General features: G+C 38.4%; 1 protein-coding gene across 1 annotated transcript in view; it reads right to left on the bottom strand.

Moving 5' to 3' along the window:
- Nucleotides 1-4248: 4248 nt before the first annotated feature.
- The window catches only part of PPA2 (inorganic pyrophosphatase 2), a 34501-nt gene continuing 17550 nt past the window's right edge, over nucleotides 4249-21199 (bottom strand). Inside the window, exons 8-12 of the mRNA XM_010223559.2 lie at nucleotides 14313-14440; nucleotides 12443-12528; nucleotides 10868-10937; nucleotides 6127-6166; nucleotides 4249-5074 (exon numbers count right to left, since the gene is read on the bottom strand). Coding sequence (XP_010221861.2) covers nucleotides 5043-5074; nucleotides 6127-6166; nucleotides 10868-10937; nucleotides 12443-12528; nucleotides 14313-14440 — 356 coding nt within the window. The 3' untranslated portion in view covers nucleotides 4249-5042. The remainder of the gene's footprint in view (nucleotides 5075-6126; nucleotides 6167-10867; nucleotides 10938-12442; nucleotides 12529-14312; nucleotides 14441-21199) is intronic.

Raw genomic sequence — 21199 nt, 5'->3', positions numbered from 1 at the left:
AAACTGGCTTGTCTGTAGCCTAGAAACACCACACAGGCAATTAGGGCAATTGTTAAGACCTGCTTAACAATTGAGTTGAGCCTACTGCATCTAGGACTAAGATGCCAATTTACACCCTGAACTTGCACTATCATTGATGCATTTTTCACTCTTAAGAGAATTACACTAACACACAACCCTAGGGCACAGGAATGTGACTTACTATCAAGACACGGGTTTGCCTTCAGGAATTCAGTCAGTACAGCTGATTTTCAGTCAACAAAATTAAATGTATCCTGTGCTTTCCTAGAAGGAGTTCCTCTCTCCTAATATTAGTGCCAGCTCTGTGTTGGGAGAAATCGGACCATTCACAAGCAGAAACTATGCATTTTGCAGAGAGCATAAAGATTATGTGGTCTGTCCAAGCCCACATGGATATAAAAAATGTGAAAACTTAAGCTATTTTTTTGTATTCCAACCCAGTGCTTTTAGATGTTTACCCCTCAGCATACTTAAAATGTGAAATGCACTATAAAATCCTGTAGCTGGTATAATAGCAGCAGGCAATAGTTGACTACTTAAAGTAGTCAAACCAGTTCCATTACATTCCAATACCCTTGTCTGGGTACAAGCATCAATAAAAGAGCATAAAGCTGATTATACTTACGAAGTGCAGACATTTCAGTTACTGCACTCATTCTCTTCACCCTGAAAGGGAAGCTTAGGGGACCATCTAGCGATTTATTGGCAATGAACATTACACACAAAAATTAGCATCTCCAGATCTGAACAGATTTTCACCTGCAAACAGAAAAAATACCCTCTTATTTTCAAGACAAGCAATTCATAACGAGCAATGCAACTCGTGAATTTGCATGTGTGCTGTAATTGTACATGTGCATTCTTCCAAAGATAATAAACCAAAATGTTAGTATTAAATTTGGTGACAACTGTAAAGAATTCACAAACCTTGCATAGACGCTCTGATAGAAAAAGCTAAGGGGCAACAGTGTTCTGGCACATAAGGCATATTCCCCATACACAGAATACTGCAATTCTTTTTGAGTTTTACATTTCCCACTTGAGGTTTTTGACTCTTGTGAAAGTAAAGCAACAAAATCTTCCTTCTGACTCAGTACACTGAAGCACTTATAAGACTGAAGATTCAGTTATAATGTAGTTATCAGATCTAGAAAGAAAACATGGGCTACAGTATCTGAATTTTGTCCACAGCTCCAGAATATTTAAAAGCTTCTGCCCCAATAACCATCAATGAATTAGCCAACAAAGTAACATTTCTCTAGTGAACTTGACTTTTTTGGCTTAGTCTCTGGACCCCCATCTGTAGACTTAAGAGACCACCGCATACATCCAGCATCCCGCTGTGTAGGAAAGTCATACGAAATCAAAGACTGACTGCAAATGAGTCACTCAACCTTTGCTAAGTATCCACATCACCTTAGCGCAACCCTTAAAGCTTAGAAGTTCAAGTCAGAAATTCCTGCAAGTCGCTTTCTGTTCCCTTCTCCCACCCAAGTGACTAAGGAATAAATTCTACTTCCAGGGACTTTGGGGATATAATTCCAACTTGCGCCCTAGGTAAACATTCTTATTCCTTGATAAATACATTCCACTGACGCCTCCCCAGTTGTATGAAATCAGTAATTTATATATTGTGGGACTATATAGAAAAAAATGTTTAAAAACATTGCCATTGCTTCTGTTTTACATTTCGTTCACTTCTTAATTTGCCTGAACCTCCTAGGTCTGGGTTCCATTCTTTCTCTTCTCTTTCTGCTATCTTTTTGCTTTCTTGTCCTTCAAATCCCATTCCTCTTGTCTTCAGGGAGCAGAAAACAGATTATAAAATCTGGTAGGAAATCACCTTACACTCTACAGCAAAAGTAGAAAAACAAACAAACATTAGTTTGCATCCTACTGACAATATTGGTTTTGCTTTGAAAACTACAACTCAGTAAAAAGATTCAAACTCAGCAAAAGCAAGGGGAAGCATGAAATAATACTTTGATCAATTTAAGACAGCTTCATGTCATAGATTTCAAGTGTTAATACTTTGTTTGGTGACACCAAACAAATAATTGTGAGAATTTCTCCACATACCCACTATGAAATTTAGTTCAGAATTACTTCCTTTTTTGGGGGGGAGATTTTTACAGGATGTCCACTGTTACTAACAGCATGAAAATAACATCCTAACAGTGAAACAGCAAGCTGCTTTCATAACTTTATTATTTTCACACTTTAATGGATACACTTCCGATTGGGGGGCTGAGAAGCATGCTCCATGTCAGTCAAAGATAATATTTCCAGTAGCAGCTAATGAATTACAGAGATAAAATGAAGATTCAACACAATAGGGAGAAAAGAACAATCTCCCCTTTCTAAAACCAAAAAAATAAAAATTAAGACAAAAAGATAGAGTTGTGTTTGCAAGAATTAGATACCTACGTATACTACAGATTCACTGGCAAAGAGTTATTTATTTCCCTTCAAGACTGGTCATATCCAGGAGATATTGACATTAGAAAAAAATTATTCATATAGCTACTGAGAAGCAAACACTGCTGTTGTAAGCTTCCCACTGCAATTAATCGAGTTTTAAATGTATAAGAATTCAGCTTTAAACAAACATGAATACAAATAAAGATAAACAGAATAGCTGGTCTTCAAAACAAAACCAAACCCAAGTATTCATTGTAAACTTGTTTTTCCTGAATGATCTGCAAAACATAGTCCAGGTGTCTCTGTACTATCCCCCAATTCTCCTCTTAGCAGACATTCTCTCCACAGCTTTTTTATTACACTTCATTTCCAAAACTTTTGTCAGTACCATTCAGTACATTTTAGCTGCAAGGTTACACGTAACTGTACATCTTTTTCTCTCACTTGGGGAAAAACCTTTAGAAAATGTTCATAAGCAGATGTTGTAAGCAGTTTGAACACAAAGCAGTCATCTGTTTATATACTCTCCATGCAGGAAATATTTTAATATTTTCAAAATTTATGACAGCACCAGGCATTTCAGTTCATATCGGTTTTCATCCCTCCCAAATACTATTTATTATTTACATGTAAAACATCTAATCTGATCTAAATATTTACTTCTCAATTCTTAATCCCATGTCATTAATGTAGTTATAAATTAAAAAGCACTAAAGTTATTTACAGTAAAAAAGAAGCAACTTTTAAAAACAAAACCATACTTTCGACTCTTACCTACTCCTGAAAGTGTAGCACGGGTATCTGTAAATGACAGCTTTTTTTTTTTTTTTTTTTTTTTTTTTTTTAAAATGCTCACATTGCCTTTCCCTTACTATCTCCAAAAAGTACGGAAGTGAACTTTGTATAGGGAAGATGATTCGATAATTATCAAGATAATTTTACACAGTGTCCTTTATTGTCCAACTGTCCCTCAAGGACTTTACAGAACAGCAAGCCTCTTAGATGTAACCACCATACAGGCAAACGTGGCAGCTGTTCTTTACTCCAGAACAGCTCACCTGTAACAAGAGTAACTTCATACCAAGAGACTGTGCGTGAACCCAAGACACTAGGGAAAATATTTAAACAATTAAAAAAAAAAGGGCATTACATCTGTGAATATAATGCACACTATCTTACAATTCTGTAAACACGCAGAATCGGTACTCTAAGGACATGAGGCATGTAATATATGTCTGGATTTAAAAAAAAAAAAAGTCTTTAGTATCTGAGAATTAGGTTACATTTTTCCACTTCACACCTTACACCTAATCCCTAAGTATAAAACAATGCACAACACCGTACAGATGGGAGAACTCAGACTACTCCAAAGTACTGAGGCCCCTCACTGCTGTTCATACACTAAGCGCAGAAAATTAACTCCTAACATAAAAGAATCAAGTCCTGAGGGTGAAATTTTTATTATTAATAACAGTCTTTGTAAAGAAAAGCTAATCCTCTAGGTAAAGCCCACCACTTATATTTTTTAGTTTTCTGTCCCCCACTTCCATCAGGTGTCAGCAATATTAAGCCTTTGTTTCAGGCTGTGTACAAACTGGACTCTGCTCACCTCTGCTCTCAGTAACACGCTGGGTAAAGCTGTCTCTGGGTGTGCGATCATTTCCTCTCTACTTAACAGCTTTGGGTTTTTTTTTTTTTTTTTTTTTTCTTTTTAAGAGAACATCAAGCAGTACAGACAGATCTGGCATAATCCTGCAGCAGAAAATATGGCAGATATTTTTACCAGGAAAACACAAAGCTGAGTTCTATACATTTTATTAACTTTGGCCCACTGTGTGCAGGGCTATCAGAAGCCTTCAGGCATACACAATTCTAAAAATGGAAACATTCCATAAGGAAAATCCTTCCTGTGTGATGAAACAAAGAAGTTACCACAACAGGATGTGCTGCACGGAGCACATGTGCATCCTTATTTCAATTGTTATGGCATTAGCCCTTCCTAATTGAATTGCTTTTTGGAGCGAAACTTTATTTGCTTTTTAAAAGCAAACATGCTACACCCATAACTATGAAACATGCAGAGACCCACAGGCACAAAAAAGAATTCGCCTCAGGAAGCAGTGCTCAGGTGCATATCTGAGTATGTGGTAAACTGCTAAGCTCACAACATACAGATTACTGTTTCTCTGAGAAAGATTAGTCACAGTGGACAGACAAACCCCAAGATGCAAATTAACACATCCTCCTATGCACTTGATGACTGGATTATTCCAAAATCTGGAGAACAAAGGTTGAAGGCATCTTATCTCCCATCTCTTTTGATACATGTGAAAGAGGAATGCCAGAGTTTTAAAGCTCAGGAATGAACAAGAAAGCAAGCGGTCCTCTTCTCCTCCGCCCTACACAAGACAGGCATAGGAAGGGAAAATAACCTTACGTCAGTGTTTATTTACATGATAGAAAGTTCATACAATTCGAAAAGTTGTCTCAATAGGAATTCAGCAATTAATGTATTTGCCTGTGTGTCTTCAAAGCTCAAGAGAAAAAAAAAAAAAGGATGATTTAAAATCTGATGTTGTGGCTTCAGAAAGTACTGGCGATCACTTGGGAGAAAAGTACCAGGCATCATCAACTAAAATAAAAAACACACATCAAGAATGGCATTAATTTCATGCAACTAGCCAAACACACAAACATTTCAAAAGGAACATTTAACCCTTTTGGATGCCTCCCCTCCTAACACAACACTTCTGGGTGAACTCCATCTCCAGTCTAGGCAAAGCATGTCCTCAAAATAAAGGCCCTTCACTTGAACAGTTTGGCTGAAGCTACCCTGCAAGGAATTGCAACACTGATGTGACTATCCCTGAAAAACATCAAAGATTAGGCAGATGATGTTCAGTTGTCTGTCAGATGTCTGGGCTGTAATACTTTAATAAATAAATGCTATTTATTGGCATGCCATATAAGGGCAAATGGAACGCAACTTGCTTTCCCATGATACGGGCTACACAGATGTTACTTCGCAAACAATTTGGAACTTGACTCATGACTTCCAGTCTCTTACTGTTTCTGTAACTCCATCTGTCTCAAACAGTGCATACATTTCTCTATGGAGTTCTTGCCAGTGGAAATTTACTTTTTTTTTTTTTTTTTTTTTTTAAAAAAAGAGCATAAGTAGCTAACAAATGAAAATCTCAGATGTAATCTTATTTCTTGACTAAAAGTACATGTTGTTAACATGGAAAACAGCATCACAAAAATTAATGAATTTTGCTTTTTAAAATTACACTTGAAAAGTAAGTATGGTTATGTCACTTATAAGAAAAGGGGCTATTTATTTGATTGGCTAGCTACTATAAAGAATGACAAAAAATAAGGCAAAACAACTTTTCTCAATTAAAAAGGATAACTGTCATACGTTTGCCTTACCTGATCAAAAGGATAGAAAGAAATATTTAATCTTCTCATCTTTTTATGCAGACTACGTGTTAACAGTAATCTTCTCCCATAAACAGCCCCTGAATTTCTGACTGCAATCTATTTAACAGCGGACAGGCATTACAGTCTGAAAATATTATCGTCATTCTCATGTAGACTTTTTTCCTTCTCCAACAGGACATTTTTAAAGTAAATGATTATAAAGAAAAAAGCCATATAGCATTTGGGACAAAAAGAATATACCTTTGGGGGAAACAGAATCTCCATTCACAGGTGCTGGTGCCTAAAACAAAACAAAAACAATTAATATGCTGTTTTTAGTTTCTCAGGTAGCATCAAAACTCAAAGCTATTTCACAACTGAATAGATTTGCCCTCGATTTTAATATCAAGAAATATTAATACAAACAGAACTTTCTGTAGGTCCTGCAGAACAATATCTGTCTTTTTTCTTAAGCTACTGTACAATTTTCTTTGTTGTTCATAAATGACAAATTAATATCTTATCTAACACAAGGGGGATTTTCCTACTCTATTGTCTTTGAGGATAACAGGATTTGGCCTTTACATACTAAAGAGTAAAGAACGTTACATGTGCAATAACAGTTACATTACCATGCAGAAGGGTATATGCACACAATTTATATTAGATTCAAACATTTGAAAATAAATGTATAATTATACTTTTACAACTATATTTTGACAGAGGAGTCATTTTTGTGGAGAATAATGAATTCTGTTTCAAAAAAAAGTATGTCTGTAGGTCCAAGTCAGACCTTTCTCAGCAAAGTTGGAAACAACACTACTACAGCATATCCTGTTCTTGTACTTAAAGCTAAGGGAAGAAATTAAGGTCAATTTTAAAACCAGCTGGAACCAGCCCTCCTTGCAATGAAGATGCAAGTATAGTTATACTAATAAGAAAAATAACTTTCCACTGTCCTTCGCTCAGTTCCTCAAACAGGCAAGTTCTCCAACTGACATAACTGATGAGGAAATGGTGAATATCTCAGCACACAGGATCTTGCAACATCCAGCTACGTGCACAAATCAAGTGAAAAAACATTGTCCTTTGCTGTGACACAGGCCCATCTAAGCTGGGCTTACCCAAACAGGCAGCCCTGGGGCAAATCACTTAGGTGACTTGAGCAGCAAAAAAAAGGGAAAAGAAAAAAAAGAAAACACACCACACACACACACAGTCTGAAAGACAGGGCTTATTGACACTTCGGGAGAACAAAGCTGCACTGTGAACAACATTGTCTTCTGAATTTATAGGTGGAAAACACTTTCTGCTATCACTAAGAGCACCTAAAGACATTAACAAGGGCTCTACAGTAATTTAAGGACAGCCAAGCTCAAACAGATGCTGCAGCAAGAGGGCTCAGCACAAGGCACAGCTCGAGCTACACCACGGTGAGCGTGGCTGTCTCTGAGCACGCACAGACTGTTTTGGAGAGCCAGCCCTGGGAGCAGCAAGGGGAAAAAAAACAGTATTCTCCTTCTTCCCGCTTTACCCCGCCACATCCCCAGAGGGGCTATAGGGCCAGTGCCTGGTCAAAAAGGAGGTGTCAGTGTGCTGAATCCAACCGAGGTCTCTGGTCTCATCACCAAACCATTCTCTTCAGAGTTATGGCGGCCTTTCCAGCCTTAAATATAAACAGTGAGAGTGAGTGGTCACTGTGTCCAAAAGGTGCCTGCCACTGCTGGCATAATTGCTCTCAAAGCTTAGGCTGAGAACTCACAGGACCAGCTTCCCACCTGGAACAGGTCCAACAAACCCATCCCACTGAAAGAGGGGAACCTTCCTGACAGAATCCTTTCACTTAGGGTCCAAATGAAAAAACAAACATAATCTTTTGTTTCACAACTGGCCACTGAATAGATAGTTCTGCTTCTGCTAAGTTCTAAAAAGTTGTAGATGAAAGGCAGTTAGCAGACCTCTCCACTTAGATCTGAATTATTTTAAACACATTAGTAAACCTGCAGGTTAAGATTTTGGTGGATATTTTGTTAAATGATACAGAAAATCCAAATGTTTTGACCAAAGAGATTTTTCTGTCTTTTATCAAAGAGACCTCATCTACCAAAGCTTTCCTAGTTCGTTTTCTTTCAAGAATTACAAGGGGAAAACTATGTGGTAAGTCTGAGAAACACTGCTCTACTAACTATACATAGATTGCCTTGGAGGTTTTCCAATTTAAAATCTCTTCAGCGGCTTCTTCAGAGAGTTGGTGAGCAAGCAGTTCTTGGGATTACTGTTAAATAAAGGTCTGTCTGTCCTGGTCAGTTTTGCAGATGGCAACACTCAGAAGGCTGAAACAAACAGTACATCTTAGCACAACATATTCAACTACAAGGCTGCCCTCCTCCAGGGTTGAGTCCTCAGTGTGTTCCAACACTGGAGCTGACAAAGAGATGAAAGTTTTCAGATGCTAAGAGACACCACAAACTTTCAGTGGGCTGACGTAGTTCGAATGTTCAGTTCATGTCCTCATACGTACAGGTTATCTTCAGATCTCACTACGATTGACTGGACATGGCAACTTCCCCAGCTGTAGAATTTTTCCTGATTTACTACATATAATTTGACACATTTTCTGTCCTGAAAGCACACTGGAAATTCCCCAACATAAGCCATTTTAGTCCCACATCTAAAATAATGAAAGGTCACATTCTAGCACAAGTCCTACTGGAATCAGGACTACCTGTGGAATTATTCAATCAAAAATGCATCTAAATCTGAACTGTGCATAATTTGGTAAGCACTTGATAAGGATTCTTTTGCTGGTTTACCATTTTTTTTTTAGTTAATTTCTCTTTTCACCCTAAAAAAAAAAAAAAAGGTTTACAATAATAGTGGGTTTTTTTTGTTGTTGTTGCTGAAAGCCTGCTATATCTGATTTAATAAAAGACAATTAACACTACCTAAGAAATACCATAATTGAAGTCTGACCTAGGAAACAGAAGTGTAAAATGAGTTCACAATGCCACAAGTTAATTATGCAGTAGTTGAAATGTTTCTCATTATAAAAAAAATGTTTTTTCATCCCTCTGTTTTTATCCAGAATTTAATATATGGACAAAAAATAGAAATTTGTGCTTTTAGTTTCAAAAATATAGATACAGACAGCTTAAATTTAAAATCACCAAGGCCATTAAGATTCCCCAGCCAACACTCACATATTTTCACTTCTGCTCGAAACAGATGAATGCTTGACAAGCAAACTGGGCAGTGTAGTGTACTAGACAAAAAGATACCTGCTTAAAATGCAGAGGTCAACTTATTTGCTTATATTCAGATTTCAACAGTATCTTCCAAGCTACTTTAGACGGAAAATTGCATATAGTAATAATGGTATGTAAAACAGGACTGCATCTTTTCTGTGTTTGGAAAACACTAAAAACCAGACACCTACATCAGCACAATTTAAGTATGTAGAATATACTGAAACAGAATGATGAAAAAGAATATGGCATGACAACTTCACAAAACAATAGCACTGCAAAGACAAGTCTTCATATTTTAAAGTCTGACTCAAAGTATGGGCTTTTATAAAGAGGATTTATAAATCCGAAACTCCAGAAAAATTGTAATTTGTTGTTAAGAGCAAAATAATAGATACTGCTGGTTTAAACAGATATTTATTTACTTACATGTTTTGAAGTACAAGCTGCACAGAACACACAAAAGGAAATACTCCTTTGCACATTTGTCACTATTCAAACTAAGAACATATTTGAACTTGAAATTTTAGTTGCATTTAAATATCCATTAAAATTTATTGCAAATTTGAAAGTATAGGAGAGGTAAATATTGGCCTACACCTGTGACTGACATGACTAAAAGCATATCTGAATACCCATGTAAAAGTTACAGTCCCATTAATCAATATGGATCAAAACACACTCACAAGTGTGAATGCTGAGCTTACTGAAAGCAACACACCAGGCAAGGAAAAAAAAAGTTCAGTTTGGCACCTCCTTAAGTTTTAAACAACCTTCTTTTGCAAGTGACTGAGCCTTACTTGCTTATGACAAACTAGCACTGAGGACAATACCTTCTTCCTAGAAACAGTAGTTGGAGTCTTAACGGCACAGACCATGGATGTTGTCTCTTTTGAGACCTGCACTTGCATAATTACTGTGACTAGTGGGGCAAATCCCTGACTGTGCGCAGCCCTCATTAGTTAGCTACCCAGGCAGCCATGCACACGGGCTAAATACCTGGCATGCTCCCGTGGTCATGGTCATAGGCACAACCACAACCCAAGTATGTCAAAAAAAGGAAGAAAAAAAAGTACTTTGGGTTTCTTTTCTTTAAGTAATTTCTCTTAACTTTGCTTACATTCTGGCATCCAAACCAGCATATTTTAAAATGGAAGAAATTCTCTTTCACTAGCATTTGCACATGAAAGCATTAAGACCTGCAGGACATCTTTCTCACCTAAACAGGAAACCTGCGTGTTTTAATTTTATGTTAATTTGCAGAATATGACAGGCATTCTTTAAGAAACATCAAAAAAGTGATCCTCTTTTTACAGCGATGCATTTAATTATGCAAGTAGACAAACAAAGGATGCTTTTAGTGATTAGGGACTACAGTCAGCTAGTCAATGAGTTCTAACACTGGGTGGTAACTCATGGCAACAGGGGAGACAGAAGACAGCAGGCTAGATACAAATAGCAGTCCATCTTGCTATTCAGGATCAGAAGGAACAACACTACAGAAGGAAAAAAAAAGGGAAAAAAGGAAAAAAAACACACAAAAAGCAGCAGAATGGTAATGAACGTGCCAGAAAAATACAATTGGACCACTGCAATGAAAGGTTTATATTATAATATTTCCATCTCCCCCCACTATCTTTCTGCTCTTCCTTTTAATTAAAATGAAATCTAAGGCATAAAGTAAGGGCTATTTCAGTTTAGTTACTTTTTCTTCTTTTTTTTAATTAACAGATTAAAAAAGTAAATATTGCCCTTACCGATTGTACAATTGATTGGGCATCCTCTTCACTGCAGCAAAATGGGCTATCGCCCACCAGAACATTTGTGCTGAGAAATAAAATTATTATGTTTATCAACTGTTATAAAAGAAACAGATAATTAAGTGTGCAAAGGGAAGGAAAAAAAACAAACAAAACAACAACAACACACAACTCCACAAAGAGCTCAGAAATGAGGAAACCAAAAACAAAGTATCCAGCAACGTTGAAGGGGACTAGGAGGATATTCTTTGTTTCTGTGGGACTGCGTTTTGGGGGGGGTGGGAGGGCTGTTCATTTTTATGCAAGTGTGCTTCATTACCGTAAGCAGTACTCTCACACTCTGCTTCTGGCAGCTAACTCGGGAATAATGCAAAGATCCACAGCTAGGAATCTAAATCTGCCCAGAAGTCAGAGAGACAGGGGCATTACTTGAGGGAGTTACCTCCTGGGCTAACATGGATGGCACAAATGTCCTGCATGTCCCTTCTGCATTAAAGGACAGCAGATGCTACATGCATACAGAGACACTCTTGGTCTGCTGCAGCCTGCTGCACCCTTAAGCATGGGCAGAAGAAGAAAAAACAACAACAAAAAAAACCCCACCCCACACACAGAAAAAGAAAACCCAGACCAAAATTCTGCTCTTACATAAAGCATCAGATGCCTGTACAGCTTCCATAGAGAAAAAATAGTATCAGTTACCCTGCAGACTATGAATTCCTATCCTTTTACACCAAAATTAGTTTGGTCATGATTTTTTAAAGGTCCCACACAACCTCTCAAAGCAAGACTGTGATTTTAATTATTTTTAAATTGCATTAACATGTAGGTCAAAGCATTTCTCAAACCATGAAAACTAAAGTTAAACACTAAAAAAGTTGCAGAATAATATTCAAACTAAAATTATAATTGGTCCAACTGTAGAATTTGTTCAGTGAGTCTCAGGGAAGAGAAAGTCGCATTTCACCAAGAAAGTTCAAGAGAACAGCGACTATATGAGCACAGCCTCTGCCCTCCCAATTGGCTCATGTGAATCTACAGCCCTTGGACAGCACCAGGGAAACACACCTGCCGGCACTGCAGGGCAGAACTGCCACTGCAAATGAGCAAGAGAGTTTAATACTCAAGTCCCTTTCAGTTTAGATCAGGACAAAGGCTGGCAATGAACAGTAACTCGGCATTCCAGACAATCATTTTCTGTTTATTTTTTAGAAAAAAAGGAATCTTAAACAGCAAAGAAATTAAGGAAGGAGTAAACAGTGACAAGACAACTAAATCAGGATTTGCATGAGATATGGAGATTCTCCTCAAATAGTATCAAACACACTCTCTGGGACTATTGCTAGGAAGTTGTAATAGTCTACATTATTTTATATAATCAATATATTTTTGAACAACTTACTATATTACACAAGGTGCAATTATCACATAAAATTATTAATTATCAATCTTAAAAACACAAATATTCCTATGACCTCGAAGCAAAAAGTCTAAGCAGTTCATGCACAGCTGCCACGTGTTGAACACCAATAGTACTAGCACAAAGAGGAAAAGATTTGACTGGATACTTACCATTTAATAGTACCTCCATCAGCTTTTTTATGAAGCAAAGCTTTCCAGTATTCATGGGTAGATTTAATAATTTCAACAGCAAAATCCTGGTTTATACGAAGGAAAAGGCTATTTAAATAGGCTATTTAAAAGGCTATTAAAAAGAAAAAAAAAAAAGTAATAGAACTAGTTCATTAAAACATACTGTTTCACATGTTATATTTTCCAGAAATTTAATGAGGCCTCAAAAGAGGCCCCTTAAAATAACACCCTCTTTATGAAAAGAAACAAACTTCACTATCTGTCAAATACACTGGCAATGCATTCAGGACTTTCCTTCAGTTGGCAGCCAGAAAACTGAAAGGCTGCGTGAAAGAATGAAATTAGCACTAGATACTAAACAGACATCTACATCTACAGAAAACTGTACCAGGTCCTAAGCAGGACAAAGTGCATAAGCCTATGAGTCCTCTGCTGTACGTGCATATTGGGCCAGAACTAACAGTTTCCCTTCCATGCTAAAATGTGTTTACCTCGTTACTTGCTCAGTCACATACACATTCACAGCAACGTAACATGTCAGCTGCTTAACTGTTTTTTTTTGTTTGCTTGTTTAAAAACAAAAATAATATCAGGGGAAGAGGAATGAAAAAAATCCATAGTGTCCAGATGCTATCTGGACTGCCTTGCAAAAAGCTGCCAACAGAACATGCGCGTTTCCTAACAAGGAGTGACTTGGCAAGATGCCACCAGAACACTCTGAACTTCATCAGAGCTGCTGGAAGGCAGCCATGGCCGCCTTGCCACATCCTGGGTCTCCAGAAATGCTTGAGAAGCATCCGAGTGCTCCAAACTGGCTACACCAGGCTCTTCAGAGTCTCAAATCCAAACTCCAACCATTTGACCACATCCCAGTTAAACTGTTGCTATGGCAGGACTACAGGGCAAGCAAATCAGAAAGAGTAGTGACTGGGAGAACAGGGAACAGATCATCAGGCTCTCCAGCCATCCTACTCTAGGTTTGATTGAATTAAAAGACACTTTTCAGTGCAGAGGGGAGCTGGAACCCATGCAATAAATAAATAAAGCGTAAAATTGTTTGTGCTGGTTAGAGAGCATTTTATGACTCTGAAAAGCACACTGCAAGGCTGGACTTGCTGACACATGGACATCATTCATTAGGAACTTATGATTCTCTGCCAAAAAGTGTACCGAGTGCACAATATATGATTTGCAAAGTATTTCTACTCAAATCAAAATCAGTTTCCTCTGGAAAAGCCCAGGCATTTTCCTCAGCAAAGTCTACTCCCAGGCCCACTCTCCTTTCAAACACTGGCCATTTTTGCTACAGGATGTTTAAAAAGCGATTCATTTTTTTCTAAAAAAGGAAAAAATATTTTTTCAGTCTTCAAGCCAAAAACAGCTCAAATGTTCTTGTATAAAATTATCAGGAAAAAGTATACCTTATGCAAACACCAAATATGGGAAAGTCTGCAACCTATTGTCATGCTTAAACTGCACAGCTTTGAAAAGTGTTACAAAAATTATCAATCAAGACTAGAAGGGGAAGAAAAAAAAAAAAACACACACAGTCTGCTCACTCCTCAGAGAGAGGTTGAAAATATTTTAACAAGCACCGCAAGCAGTCTATTTAGGATTGGGACCAAATGTTTTTAACTATCTTTAATAACACATATATTTCCCTTGGATAAAATGAAAGACACCGAAAATTATTTATTACTGTCCGCATATCCTATGTTCAAAGATCCCTCATATAAAAATTCTGTATACTAAAGCTCCTCCTCTTTTGCAATAAATTCCCAAAAATCTAGGATGGATCAAGGCAGCCATACGGCAGCAAGATACACCTTTAATTTCGTATCATCTTCACCTTGTCTTTAAATTCTCCATTAAACGCAAAGCGATTTTCTGGTTTACCATCTGGGACCTTATATGATCGGAACCAGTCAATTGTAGCCTCAAGGTAGCCTGGTTTGTGCTTCCTGACATCATCAATATCTGTTGATAAAAAAAGAGGGGGGAGGTCATTTTTACTCACAGATTTGGTAATACAAATTGATTTCACTGAACGCTTTCGAAGTCATCAAGGAACTTCACTTTATTGCATCAGCTGCCGTAGTTGATATTTTTATGATTTCAACAGCACACTAAAGAGGTAAAATAGTTGCCTCCTGTTCTTCATTAAGACCCAAGGAGACAAAGAATAAAAAGCCCATACTTAAGAAACATGAAGAATATTTCATGTTTATAGATCTTCATCTTGATATGCCTCTCTTGCAATGCCTGCAAAGCAAGTCTTGTGGAATAATCCAACAACTGTAGCCACCACAGGAATTTTTTGATAATGAAATAATACCTACTAAAAACTACATTAACATATGGATTTTAAACCACTATCTCAAAACACAGTATGGGCTTGACTTCTCAAAGTTGTATTAAATGCATCCCTTTATCCTCATTACTTCCAAATTCAGCCCTGTAGATGAGATGAGCACGTGCCAGGCGCTCCGAACACCAGCTCTGCTGATAACCCTTATGTGTTATCTACATCTTTGCAGTGATAAGCCAGCTCAACCTCCTGTTGTGCAGAGTGGGACAGGACCCAAGGAGGAACGCACGCAGAGCACGTGCAGGGCACACCTGGAGACAGAGATGAACATTGTCTCAGTGGGTAGATTAGGAACAGGAAGGTTCTACTCTACAACATTCACATCCTTCTTTTTCCAACTACTTGTCTCATACCGCCCCTCCTGACAGAAACAGGAGCTGATTTTTTTTTTTTTTAATCACCATGTCCCTTCTGTACGCAGTCTTCCTACTATTTCAAAACTCCACTCTGTCCAGGTGGCCTTTTGCAGCGTTCCTCTTTTCTCCAGTGTTTTGCAAGTCATTTGTTTGCTTCTCCCTTCCTGCTTCCCCAGCATCTCCTCTGTCGCTCTCTCCCTGTCCTTCCTGTCTGGCTACTCTGTTCTCCTCTCCTGTGAATGGGTCTCAGTACCAGCTGACAATGACTGCTGAGAGACACTCGCCTGTCTACTCTGTCAAAGGTACTTAGTTTATGGGATTAACTCCTAGTCATGTCCTTTCCAGCTTTAAGTGACAGGAGTATCTTTCTAAAGTCTGGACCTGAGGGGAAGAAAACAACAAAACCAAAACAAACAAAAAGCACACACACACACACAAATATACACACAAGAAGCTACAGACCATTCAATTCTCTACAGATCACTGAGAGTTAACAGACGGACTGAACACTAAGACTAAAGCTATACAAGATGATATGCTAAGTGTTCACAGGCATCAGATAACTGCCACTCCCAAATTCCACTGGATCACACACTATCCAAAGAATAAAGTATAAAACCCTGAAGAGCTCTATGTGCATTTTTGCTTCTGCATGCACTTAATAAGCCTACGTGCCTATGGACTTAGAGTAAAATACATTTTGAACTTGGCTACTGCCTCTCTGCCTGCAGAAAATCAGGGAGTTTCACTGGCAGAATCCCCAGGAAAAAGGAAAGAAAAAAAAAAGAAAAAAAATAATAAGAAAGCAAGGGCATGTAAGGCTGGGCTGAAGGCGGGTCTTCCTGAAATGCAAGTGTAAAAGGACAAGAAACCTTTCACAGCAGTGGGTGGATGGGTGGTTGGGTGACCAGAAGGAATGCGTTAGAAAATGGTAGGTCTTGGTTGAAGGTGGGATGCTCTATTTGAGCAGTATAAAACTACAGCTACAATTAAAATTAGTTTTAGGATGCCAGTGCACCATCCTCTTCCATCTAAGCAAGGGAGCATCCCCCCTCCTGAGCCTGTGTGACCTCCTCTTGCGGAGACTGAACTTGCAACTTCGATCATTTCTTGAACACATATTATGGCAACAGTCTTCAGGTCTATAAAGCAAAGCAGGCTGCAGCAACTTCCTTGGCTCCCAGTGGGGGATGAACTCCAGGTCTCCCTCTCCAGACAGCGTACAAATTCAAGTGCGCTTTCTCAGACTGCTGTTCCTTTGCTGGTTGTGGTTCCAGCAAATCTCTCACCCAAAGTTTCTTCACCATTCCTCTTCCTCAGATATATGTCTCCTATTTCCCTCAAAATTATTTATCAGGAAGGCTTCGCTGATAGACATTTGAGACCCTCCTCATCTGGCACGCCATATATTTGTTTCTTTTGAAGACCCAAATGCTAGAATAGACTCCAGCAGACTCTCTTTGCCTTCCTAAGCCAGACCATCTTCATAAACAAAAATATCTCTTCAAATTTTTGTATTCTTGCTCTTGGAAAATATCTAGCCTATGTAATCTGACTATGCTCCAGCATTAGAAGGCCTAAAAGAACTATCTGCTGTATATTCTGCCTTGAGGACTGGAGAAGTAACACATTGGCTGCTTATTTTTCCCCTAGTTCTTTGTAAACTAGTTTCCTTTCCTTCCATGCTTCACTTCACTATTCTTTACTATGAAGGAGAGTTACAGGGTACCAACAGAGGCTTATCCTGTTTATTACAAAAAATAAAAACTGTGTAAATGAGAGTTGGGGGTCAAGTGGCAGGAACAAAACACAGTAACAGCCAAAAAAAAAAAAAAAATCCTACTGCTGTGGACTCAGCACACACAGCACAAAAATATAAGAACAATAGCAGCTTTCACAAGCTATCTCTCCAGTTTATTAAAAGTATCATAAAAAAGCTTGAAAGAGAGCCTGTCCTCTACTTTTGTTTGAAGTCCAAACCACAGCTTTGGGGTGTCAGGGGAAGGAAGAGAAAAATATCCTCAGAGAATAGAAGAGAAAGCAAACAAAGGTAAAAGTTTGCTTTGTTAATGGTAGGCAGTACACTGATTTAATGCACTAATATCTATTCAGTTAGCTTCATATTCCGAGGAGGATAAAAATAAAAAGGAGTCAGGTGTCCTCTCCACAGCAGACACAGCTTTCTGACCCTGACTGCCACTCTTACCTTGTCTTGGAGCTATGTATTCACACAAACATCAAAGGGGACTAGGCATGCATGGAAGTTGCAAGCACAGACCCAGTCTAATGGGACTCTCTCTCTGCAAGCAAGCCCTGCACACTGGGACAGAGAACAGAAAGGTCAGGCTCCTGCAGGTAACATACCTCAACAGGCATCCACTGGACTCTAGGCTGTAACTTCTCTCTGTTGCCTACGGGCAACTAGAGATACAAGTTTTCCAGTCACCAAAGTTACGCACCAAGGGTTAAGCGGGCAGAATTGGCTATCGCATTATAGGCTGCAGTTTAGGCTCAATAAGGAAAATCTCTCGAGGCTGGCACAAAGAACTGCTGCTAGCTCTCTGGCAAGGCAGTGAGCCAAGGCAAATGGAGCTCCCAACTCTAGCAGGCCTTACAAAAGGGAGCGACAAAAAGATTTGTACTGAACTACCATTTTTAGTACAACAGATGCTGCTTCTTGCAAGCAAAGCTAAAACAACATGCTTGCAGCAAGCTTTCTAAACAAGGTCTGTGGGAAGAGAGGACATATGTTTTTAATAACATCTTATAAACATTTAGAGGAAGCAGCAGCTACATTCCATATAAAGGCATTTGGTGTGTTTTGTGCAGCATGGTGTGAGGGGGTAGGAATGGAGCCCTAGTACAGATAATTAATTTCTTTATATTGAAGGCTTACACAAATCCACAACAAAGGTTTTTAGGGCCTCTGCTGCTGTTCTGCATACAAATGCACTTACAAGTAAACCGTATATAACAATATAGAGCAAAGTGTGCAACATGCTTTATTTTTGCCATTTAGGGTACGATCAAATAACTCAAAATGCCATCTTGAGTGGCGTATGGGGAAAAAAGCATGACAATATAGCACAGCTAACTATCAGCACTAGGAAATGCTGGTGTACAAAAGCCAGTAGAAACCACTTTTGTTGACCATAGCTAAACATCTTTCCAGTGAGCAATAGCATAAAACAGCTGCTCAATTCCGAAGCCAGCAAGTCACCTGTGGAATGCCATCTTTGTCCCATCTACATCACTTGCCCAACTTGTTTAGAGAAGGCAAGAAGATTGAGAGTCAGATTTTTCACAAGACGCTTCATACATACTTCCATTGCCAGTGATTTTCAAAAATTCTTGTCCAATGTAAAAAAAATACTCTATACAGTTAGACCAAATTACAACACCAACACACTGTTCATCTTTTGGGGTTCCCTTGTAAAGCACATCAGATACATATTGCAATTTATTTAATTCAGTCCAAATTATAAGATAAGCAGACAGGAAGTTTTCCTACTCCAAGAATTTGCTTCTTTCTTTGGCCAATGTTACATTAAAAAGAAGGCCAGGAACTATTATACCGCCAAGATTTAGTGTTTCAGAGTGCAAGGAGATTTTAGGCCCTTTCCCAGATCTGCTTGGACTGAAGTTGTTTTGCTGGTCTGCTAATAGCCATCTGGGTAGCAGCTGCCTAAGCAGAAAGATAACTCAGTGGTTTTCAGGTAGCTACAAAGGCAGATCTTACTGAAACAGATAAATCTGAAAGCAGATAGCTTTAGCATAAAAGAACCTCTCACACACACACCTGCATCTGATGTAAAGCTTCTATATATATATATATATATAGAGAGAGAGAGAGAGAGAGAGAGAGAGAGGGAGGGAGGGAGGGAGGAGAGACAGAGAGAAAGATCCACCAATATTAAGCACTATAATTTCAAACAGATTACTTTGTAAACTCAGACCAAAAAGACACTAGCCCTTGCTACTCCTATTGATGATGAAGTTCCCACTTGAACAGATTCTGAGCATCACTGATCCTTTCTGGGTATTGTAACCATATACTAGAGTTTTTCATTATTCTGTATCAAAGAGGGAGTTGCAGGCAGGGTTTCCAATCTAAAGCTGTATTTATCAATACAGGCTTGCAGGACACAGTACTGTGGAATCCTGTGAATATACAATGAGAATTGCTCAGAATTTGGGACTGCTCCATTTAAAGTTCTGCAAAGTCTCAGAAAAATCAACTGCATTTACGAGAACAATCGCAATCCCAGAAGGAGAGTATACAGAGTACCTTGGGTGTGCTTAAAGTAGCAAGAAGCATTAACACAGCGCACAGGCTCAGGATGGGCTTTTCAAGTAACCATCACTCTGGTGCCTCAGAATTATCTTTCCAAATGTTTGCGGGGCTACGCATCCACTGGGCAGAAAGCAAATGCAATGATTCTCAGACCAAACGGAAATGTTTAATGAATGACACAAAAATGACCGGACAGACTTAGAAAGCCTCTTAGCCTCTTTCTTTCCCTAGAAGCCCGCTACTGTAACATGGCAGCATTTCAGTTATTAAGCAAGATATCAGTTTTATCTGCAGCTGCTATCCCTTTATGCTGAAATAATTAACATCTCTAGGAAGGAGGAAGAACAAGTATAAAAGGACATATTGTACTGCATATTCCAACAGATTTATTTGTTTTCAGAATGAAGAAGGATTGCTGTTAAACACTGCAGGCTACATGCATGCTTTGTGAAAGCAGATGGGGGACACTTTTTTTTTTTTTTTTTTTTAATCCTGAACTGCAATTCCAACCCCAAAGGGAAATTATATTAAATCAGAGATATTTCTCCACTTCTCTGAATCCCAAAAGGACAGCTCTCTCAAGTTTTGCAGCTATTCTCTGATGAGAAAGGATGCACAATGATATCAGCTACAGGCAAGATCTTATATTTCTTAAAAGACTTTTAAGAACTCTTACTCCATTTCCAAACAAATGACATAGCTGACAAATCGGTCATTGGCAATCAAAAAAAAATATTGTTTGAGAAAAACATGGAGCTTTCAAATGGAGCTACTAAACTCAGTGGCATGAAGTAACCCAGTTTTGTGCCTTTTTTTTAACCTCTCATAGTTTTCTGATGAAAGTCTCTCAAATTACTAAAGAAAAAAAAGAGGTAAAAAGAATAGAACACTATGTAGAAACAAAGTGCTAATTACTTGCCTTAACTGACACTTATAGCACAGCCTACTATACATCATGGAGAGGTTTAACAGGACACTAGTACTAACTAGCACTAACGGCAAACTATTACTTAGTATTTTCTTAAACTGAACTTCTTAATCTCTTACTGCCAAAGTACTGAAAGCATCAAACGGCACACAGTATTTTCACCTGTGCAGTGATTTCAATCAGCATCACCCCAAGAATTCCCTTTGCCTCCTTTCTTGATTCACAAATCAAGTAATCTCCATTTCCGAGCAACCTGTGAGAACTGAGAATGGGAGGTCCAGTCCAGGAACATACTTGCTACACATTCAGAAACTAGAAGAAAGCCTTAATGACTGAGAAACATAGTTCCTCAATAATTACCAGCTAATCCCATTCTTACAGAGAAGCTATTAAAATGGATGCTCCCTGGCAGCAAAGAATGGGCCCTCATCTTACAAACCTGAGGCTACAGAAGATTTTGACCAATAAGAATCATTAAATTTTACACAGATTTCCTTGTTCAATTCCCATGACTCCCAGTGAATTCATCCTTGAGAAAGTCAAGTTCTTTTTGCCAAGAAAACAGTAGCATCTTTTCTGTGCTATAAAATAACTATTCTCTCCAGGCTCAGTATGTCCGAATTTTCTTCGGAGAGACAATCTGTAAGCAGAATACAATATCTCACAGCTGATGCAAGGCTGGTATTAGTGTGATCTGCATAAGCAGTTTGCTTTGCAAATTTACCAGTTTAAAAAGTGAAATGCAAACATTCATATTAGGCAACAATCCCTGGAAGTAGGCCAGCTAAAA

The sequence above is a fragment of the Tinamus guttatus genome, unplaced genomic scaffold (assembly GCF_059628265.1).
Source record: "Tinamus guttatus ecotype Peru unplaced genomic scaffold, ASM5962826v1 Tinamus_guttatus_pri_ptg000202l, whole genome shotgun sequence".
In the NCBI taxonomy this organism is placed as follows: Eukaryota; Metazoa; Chordata; class Aves; order Tinamiformes; family Tinamidae; genus Tinamus; species Tinamus guttatus.
The sequence above is the reverse complement of the archived record's forward strand: the minus strand, read 5'-3'. Positions and strand labels throughout refer to the sequence as shown.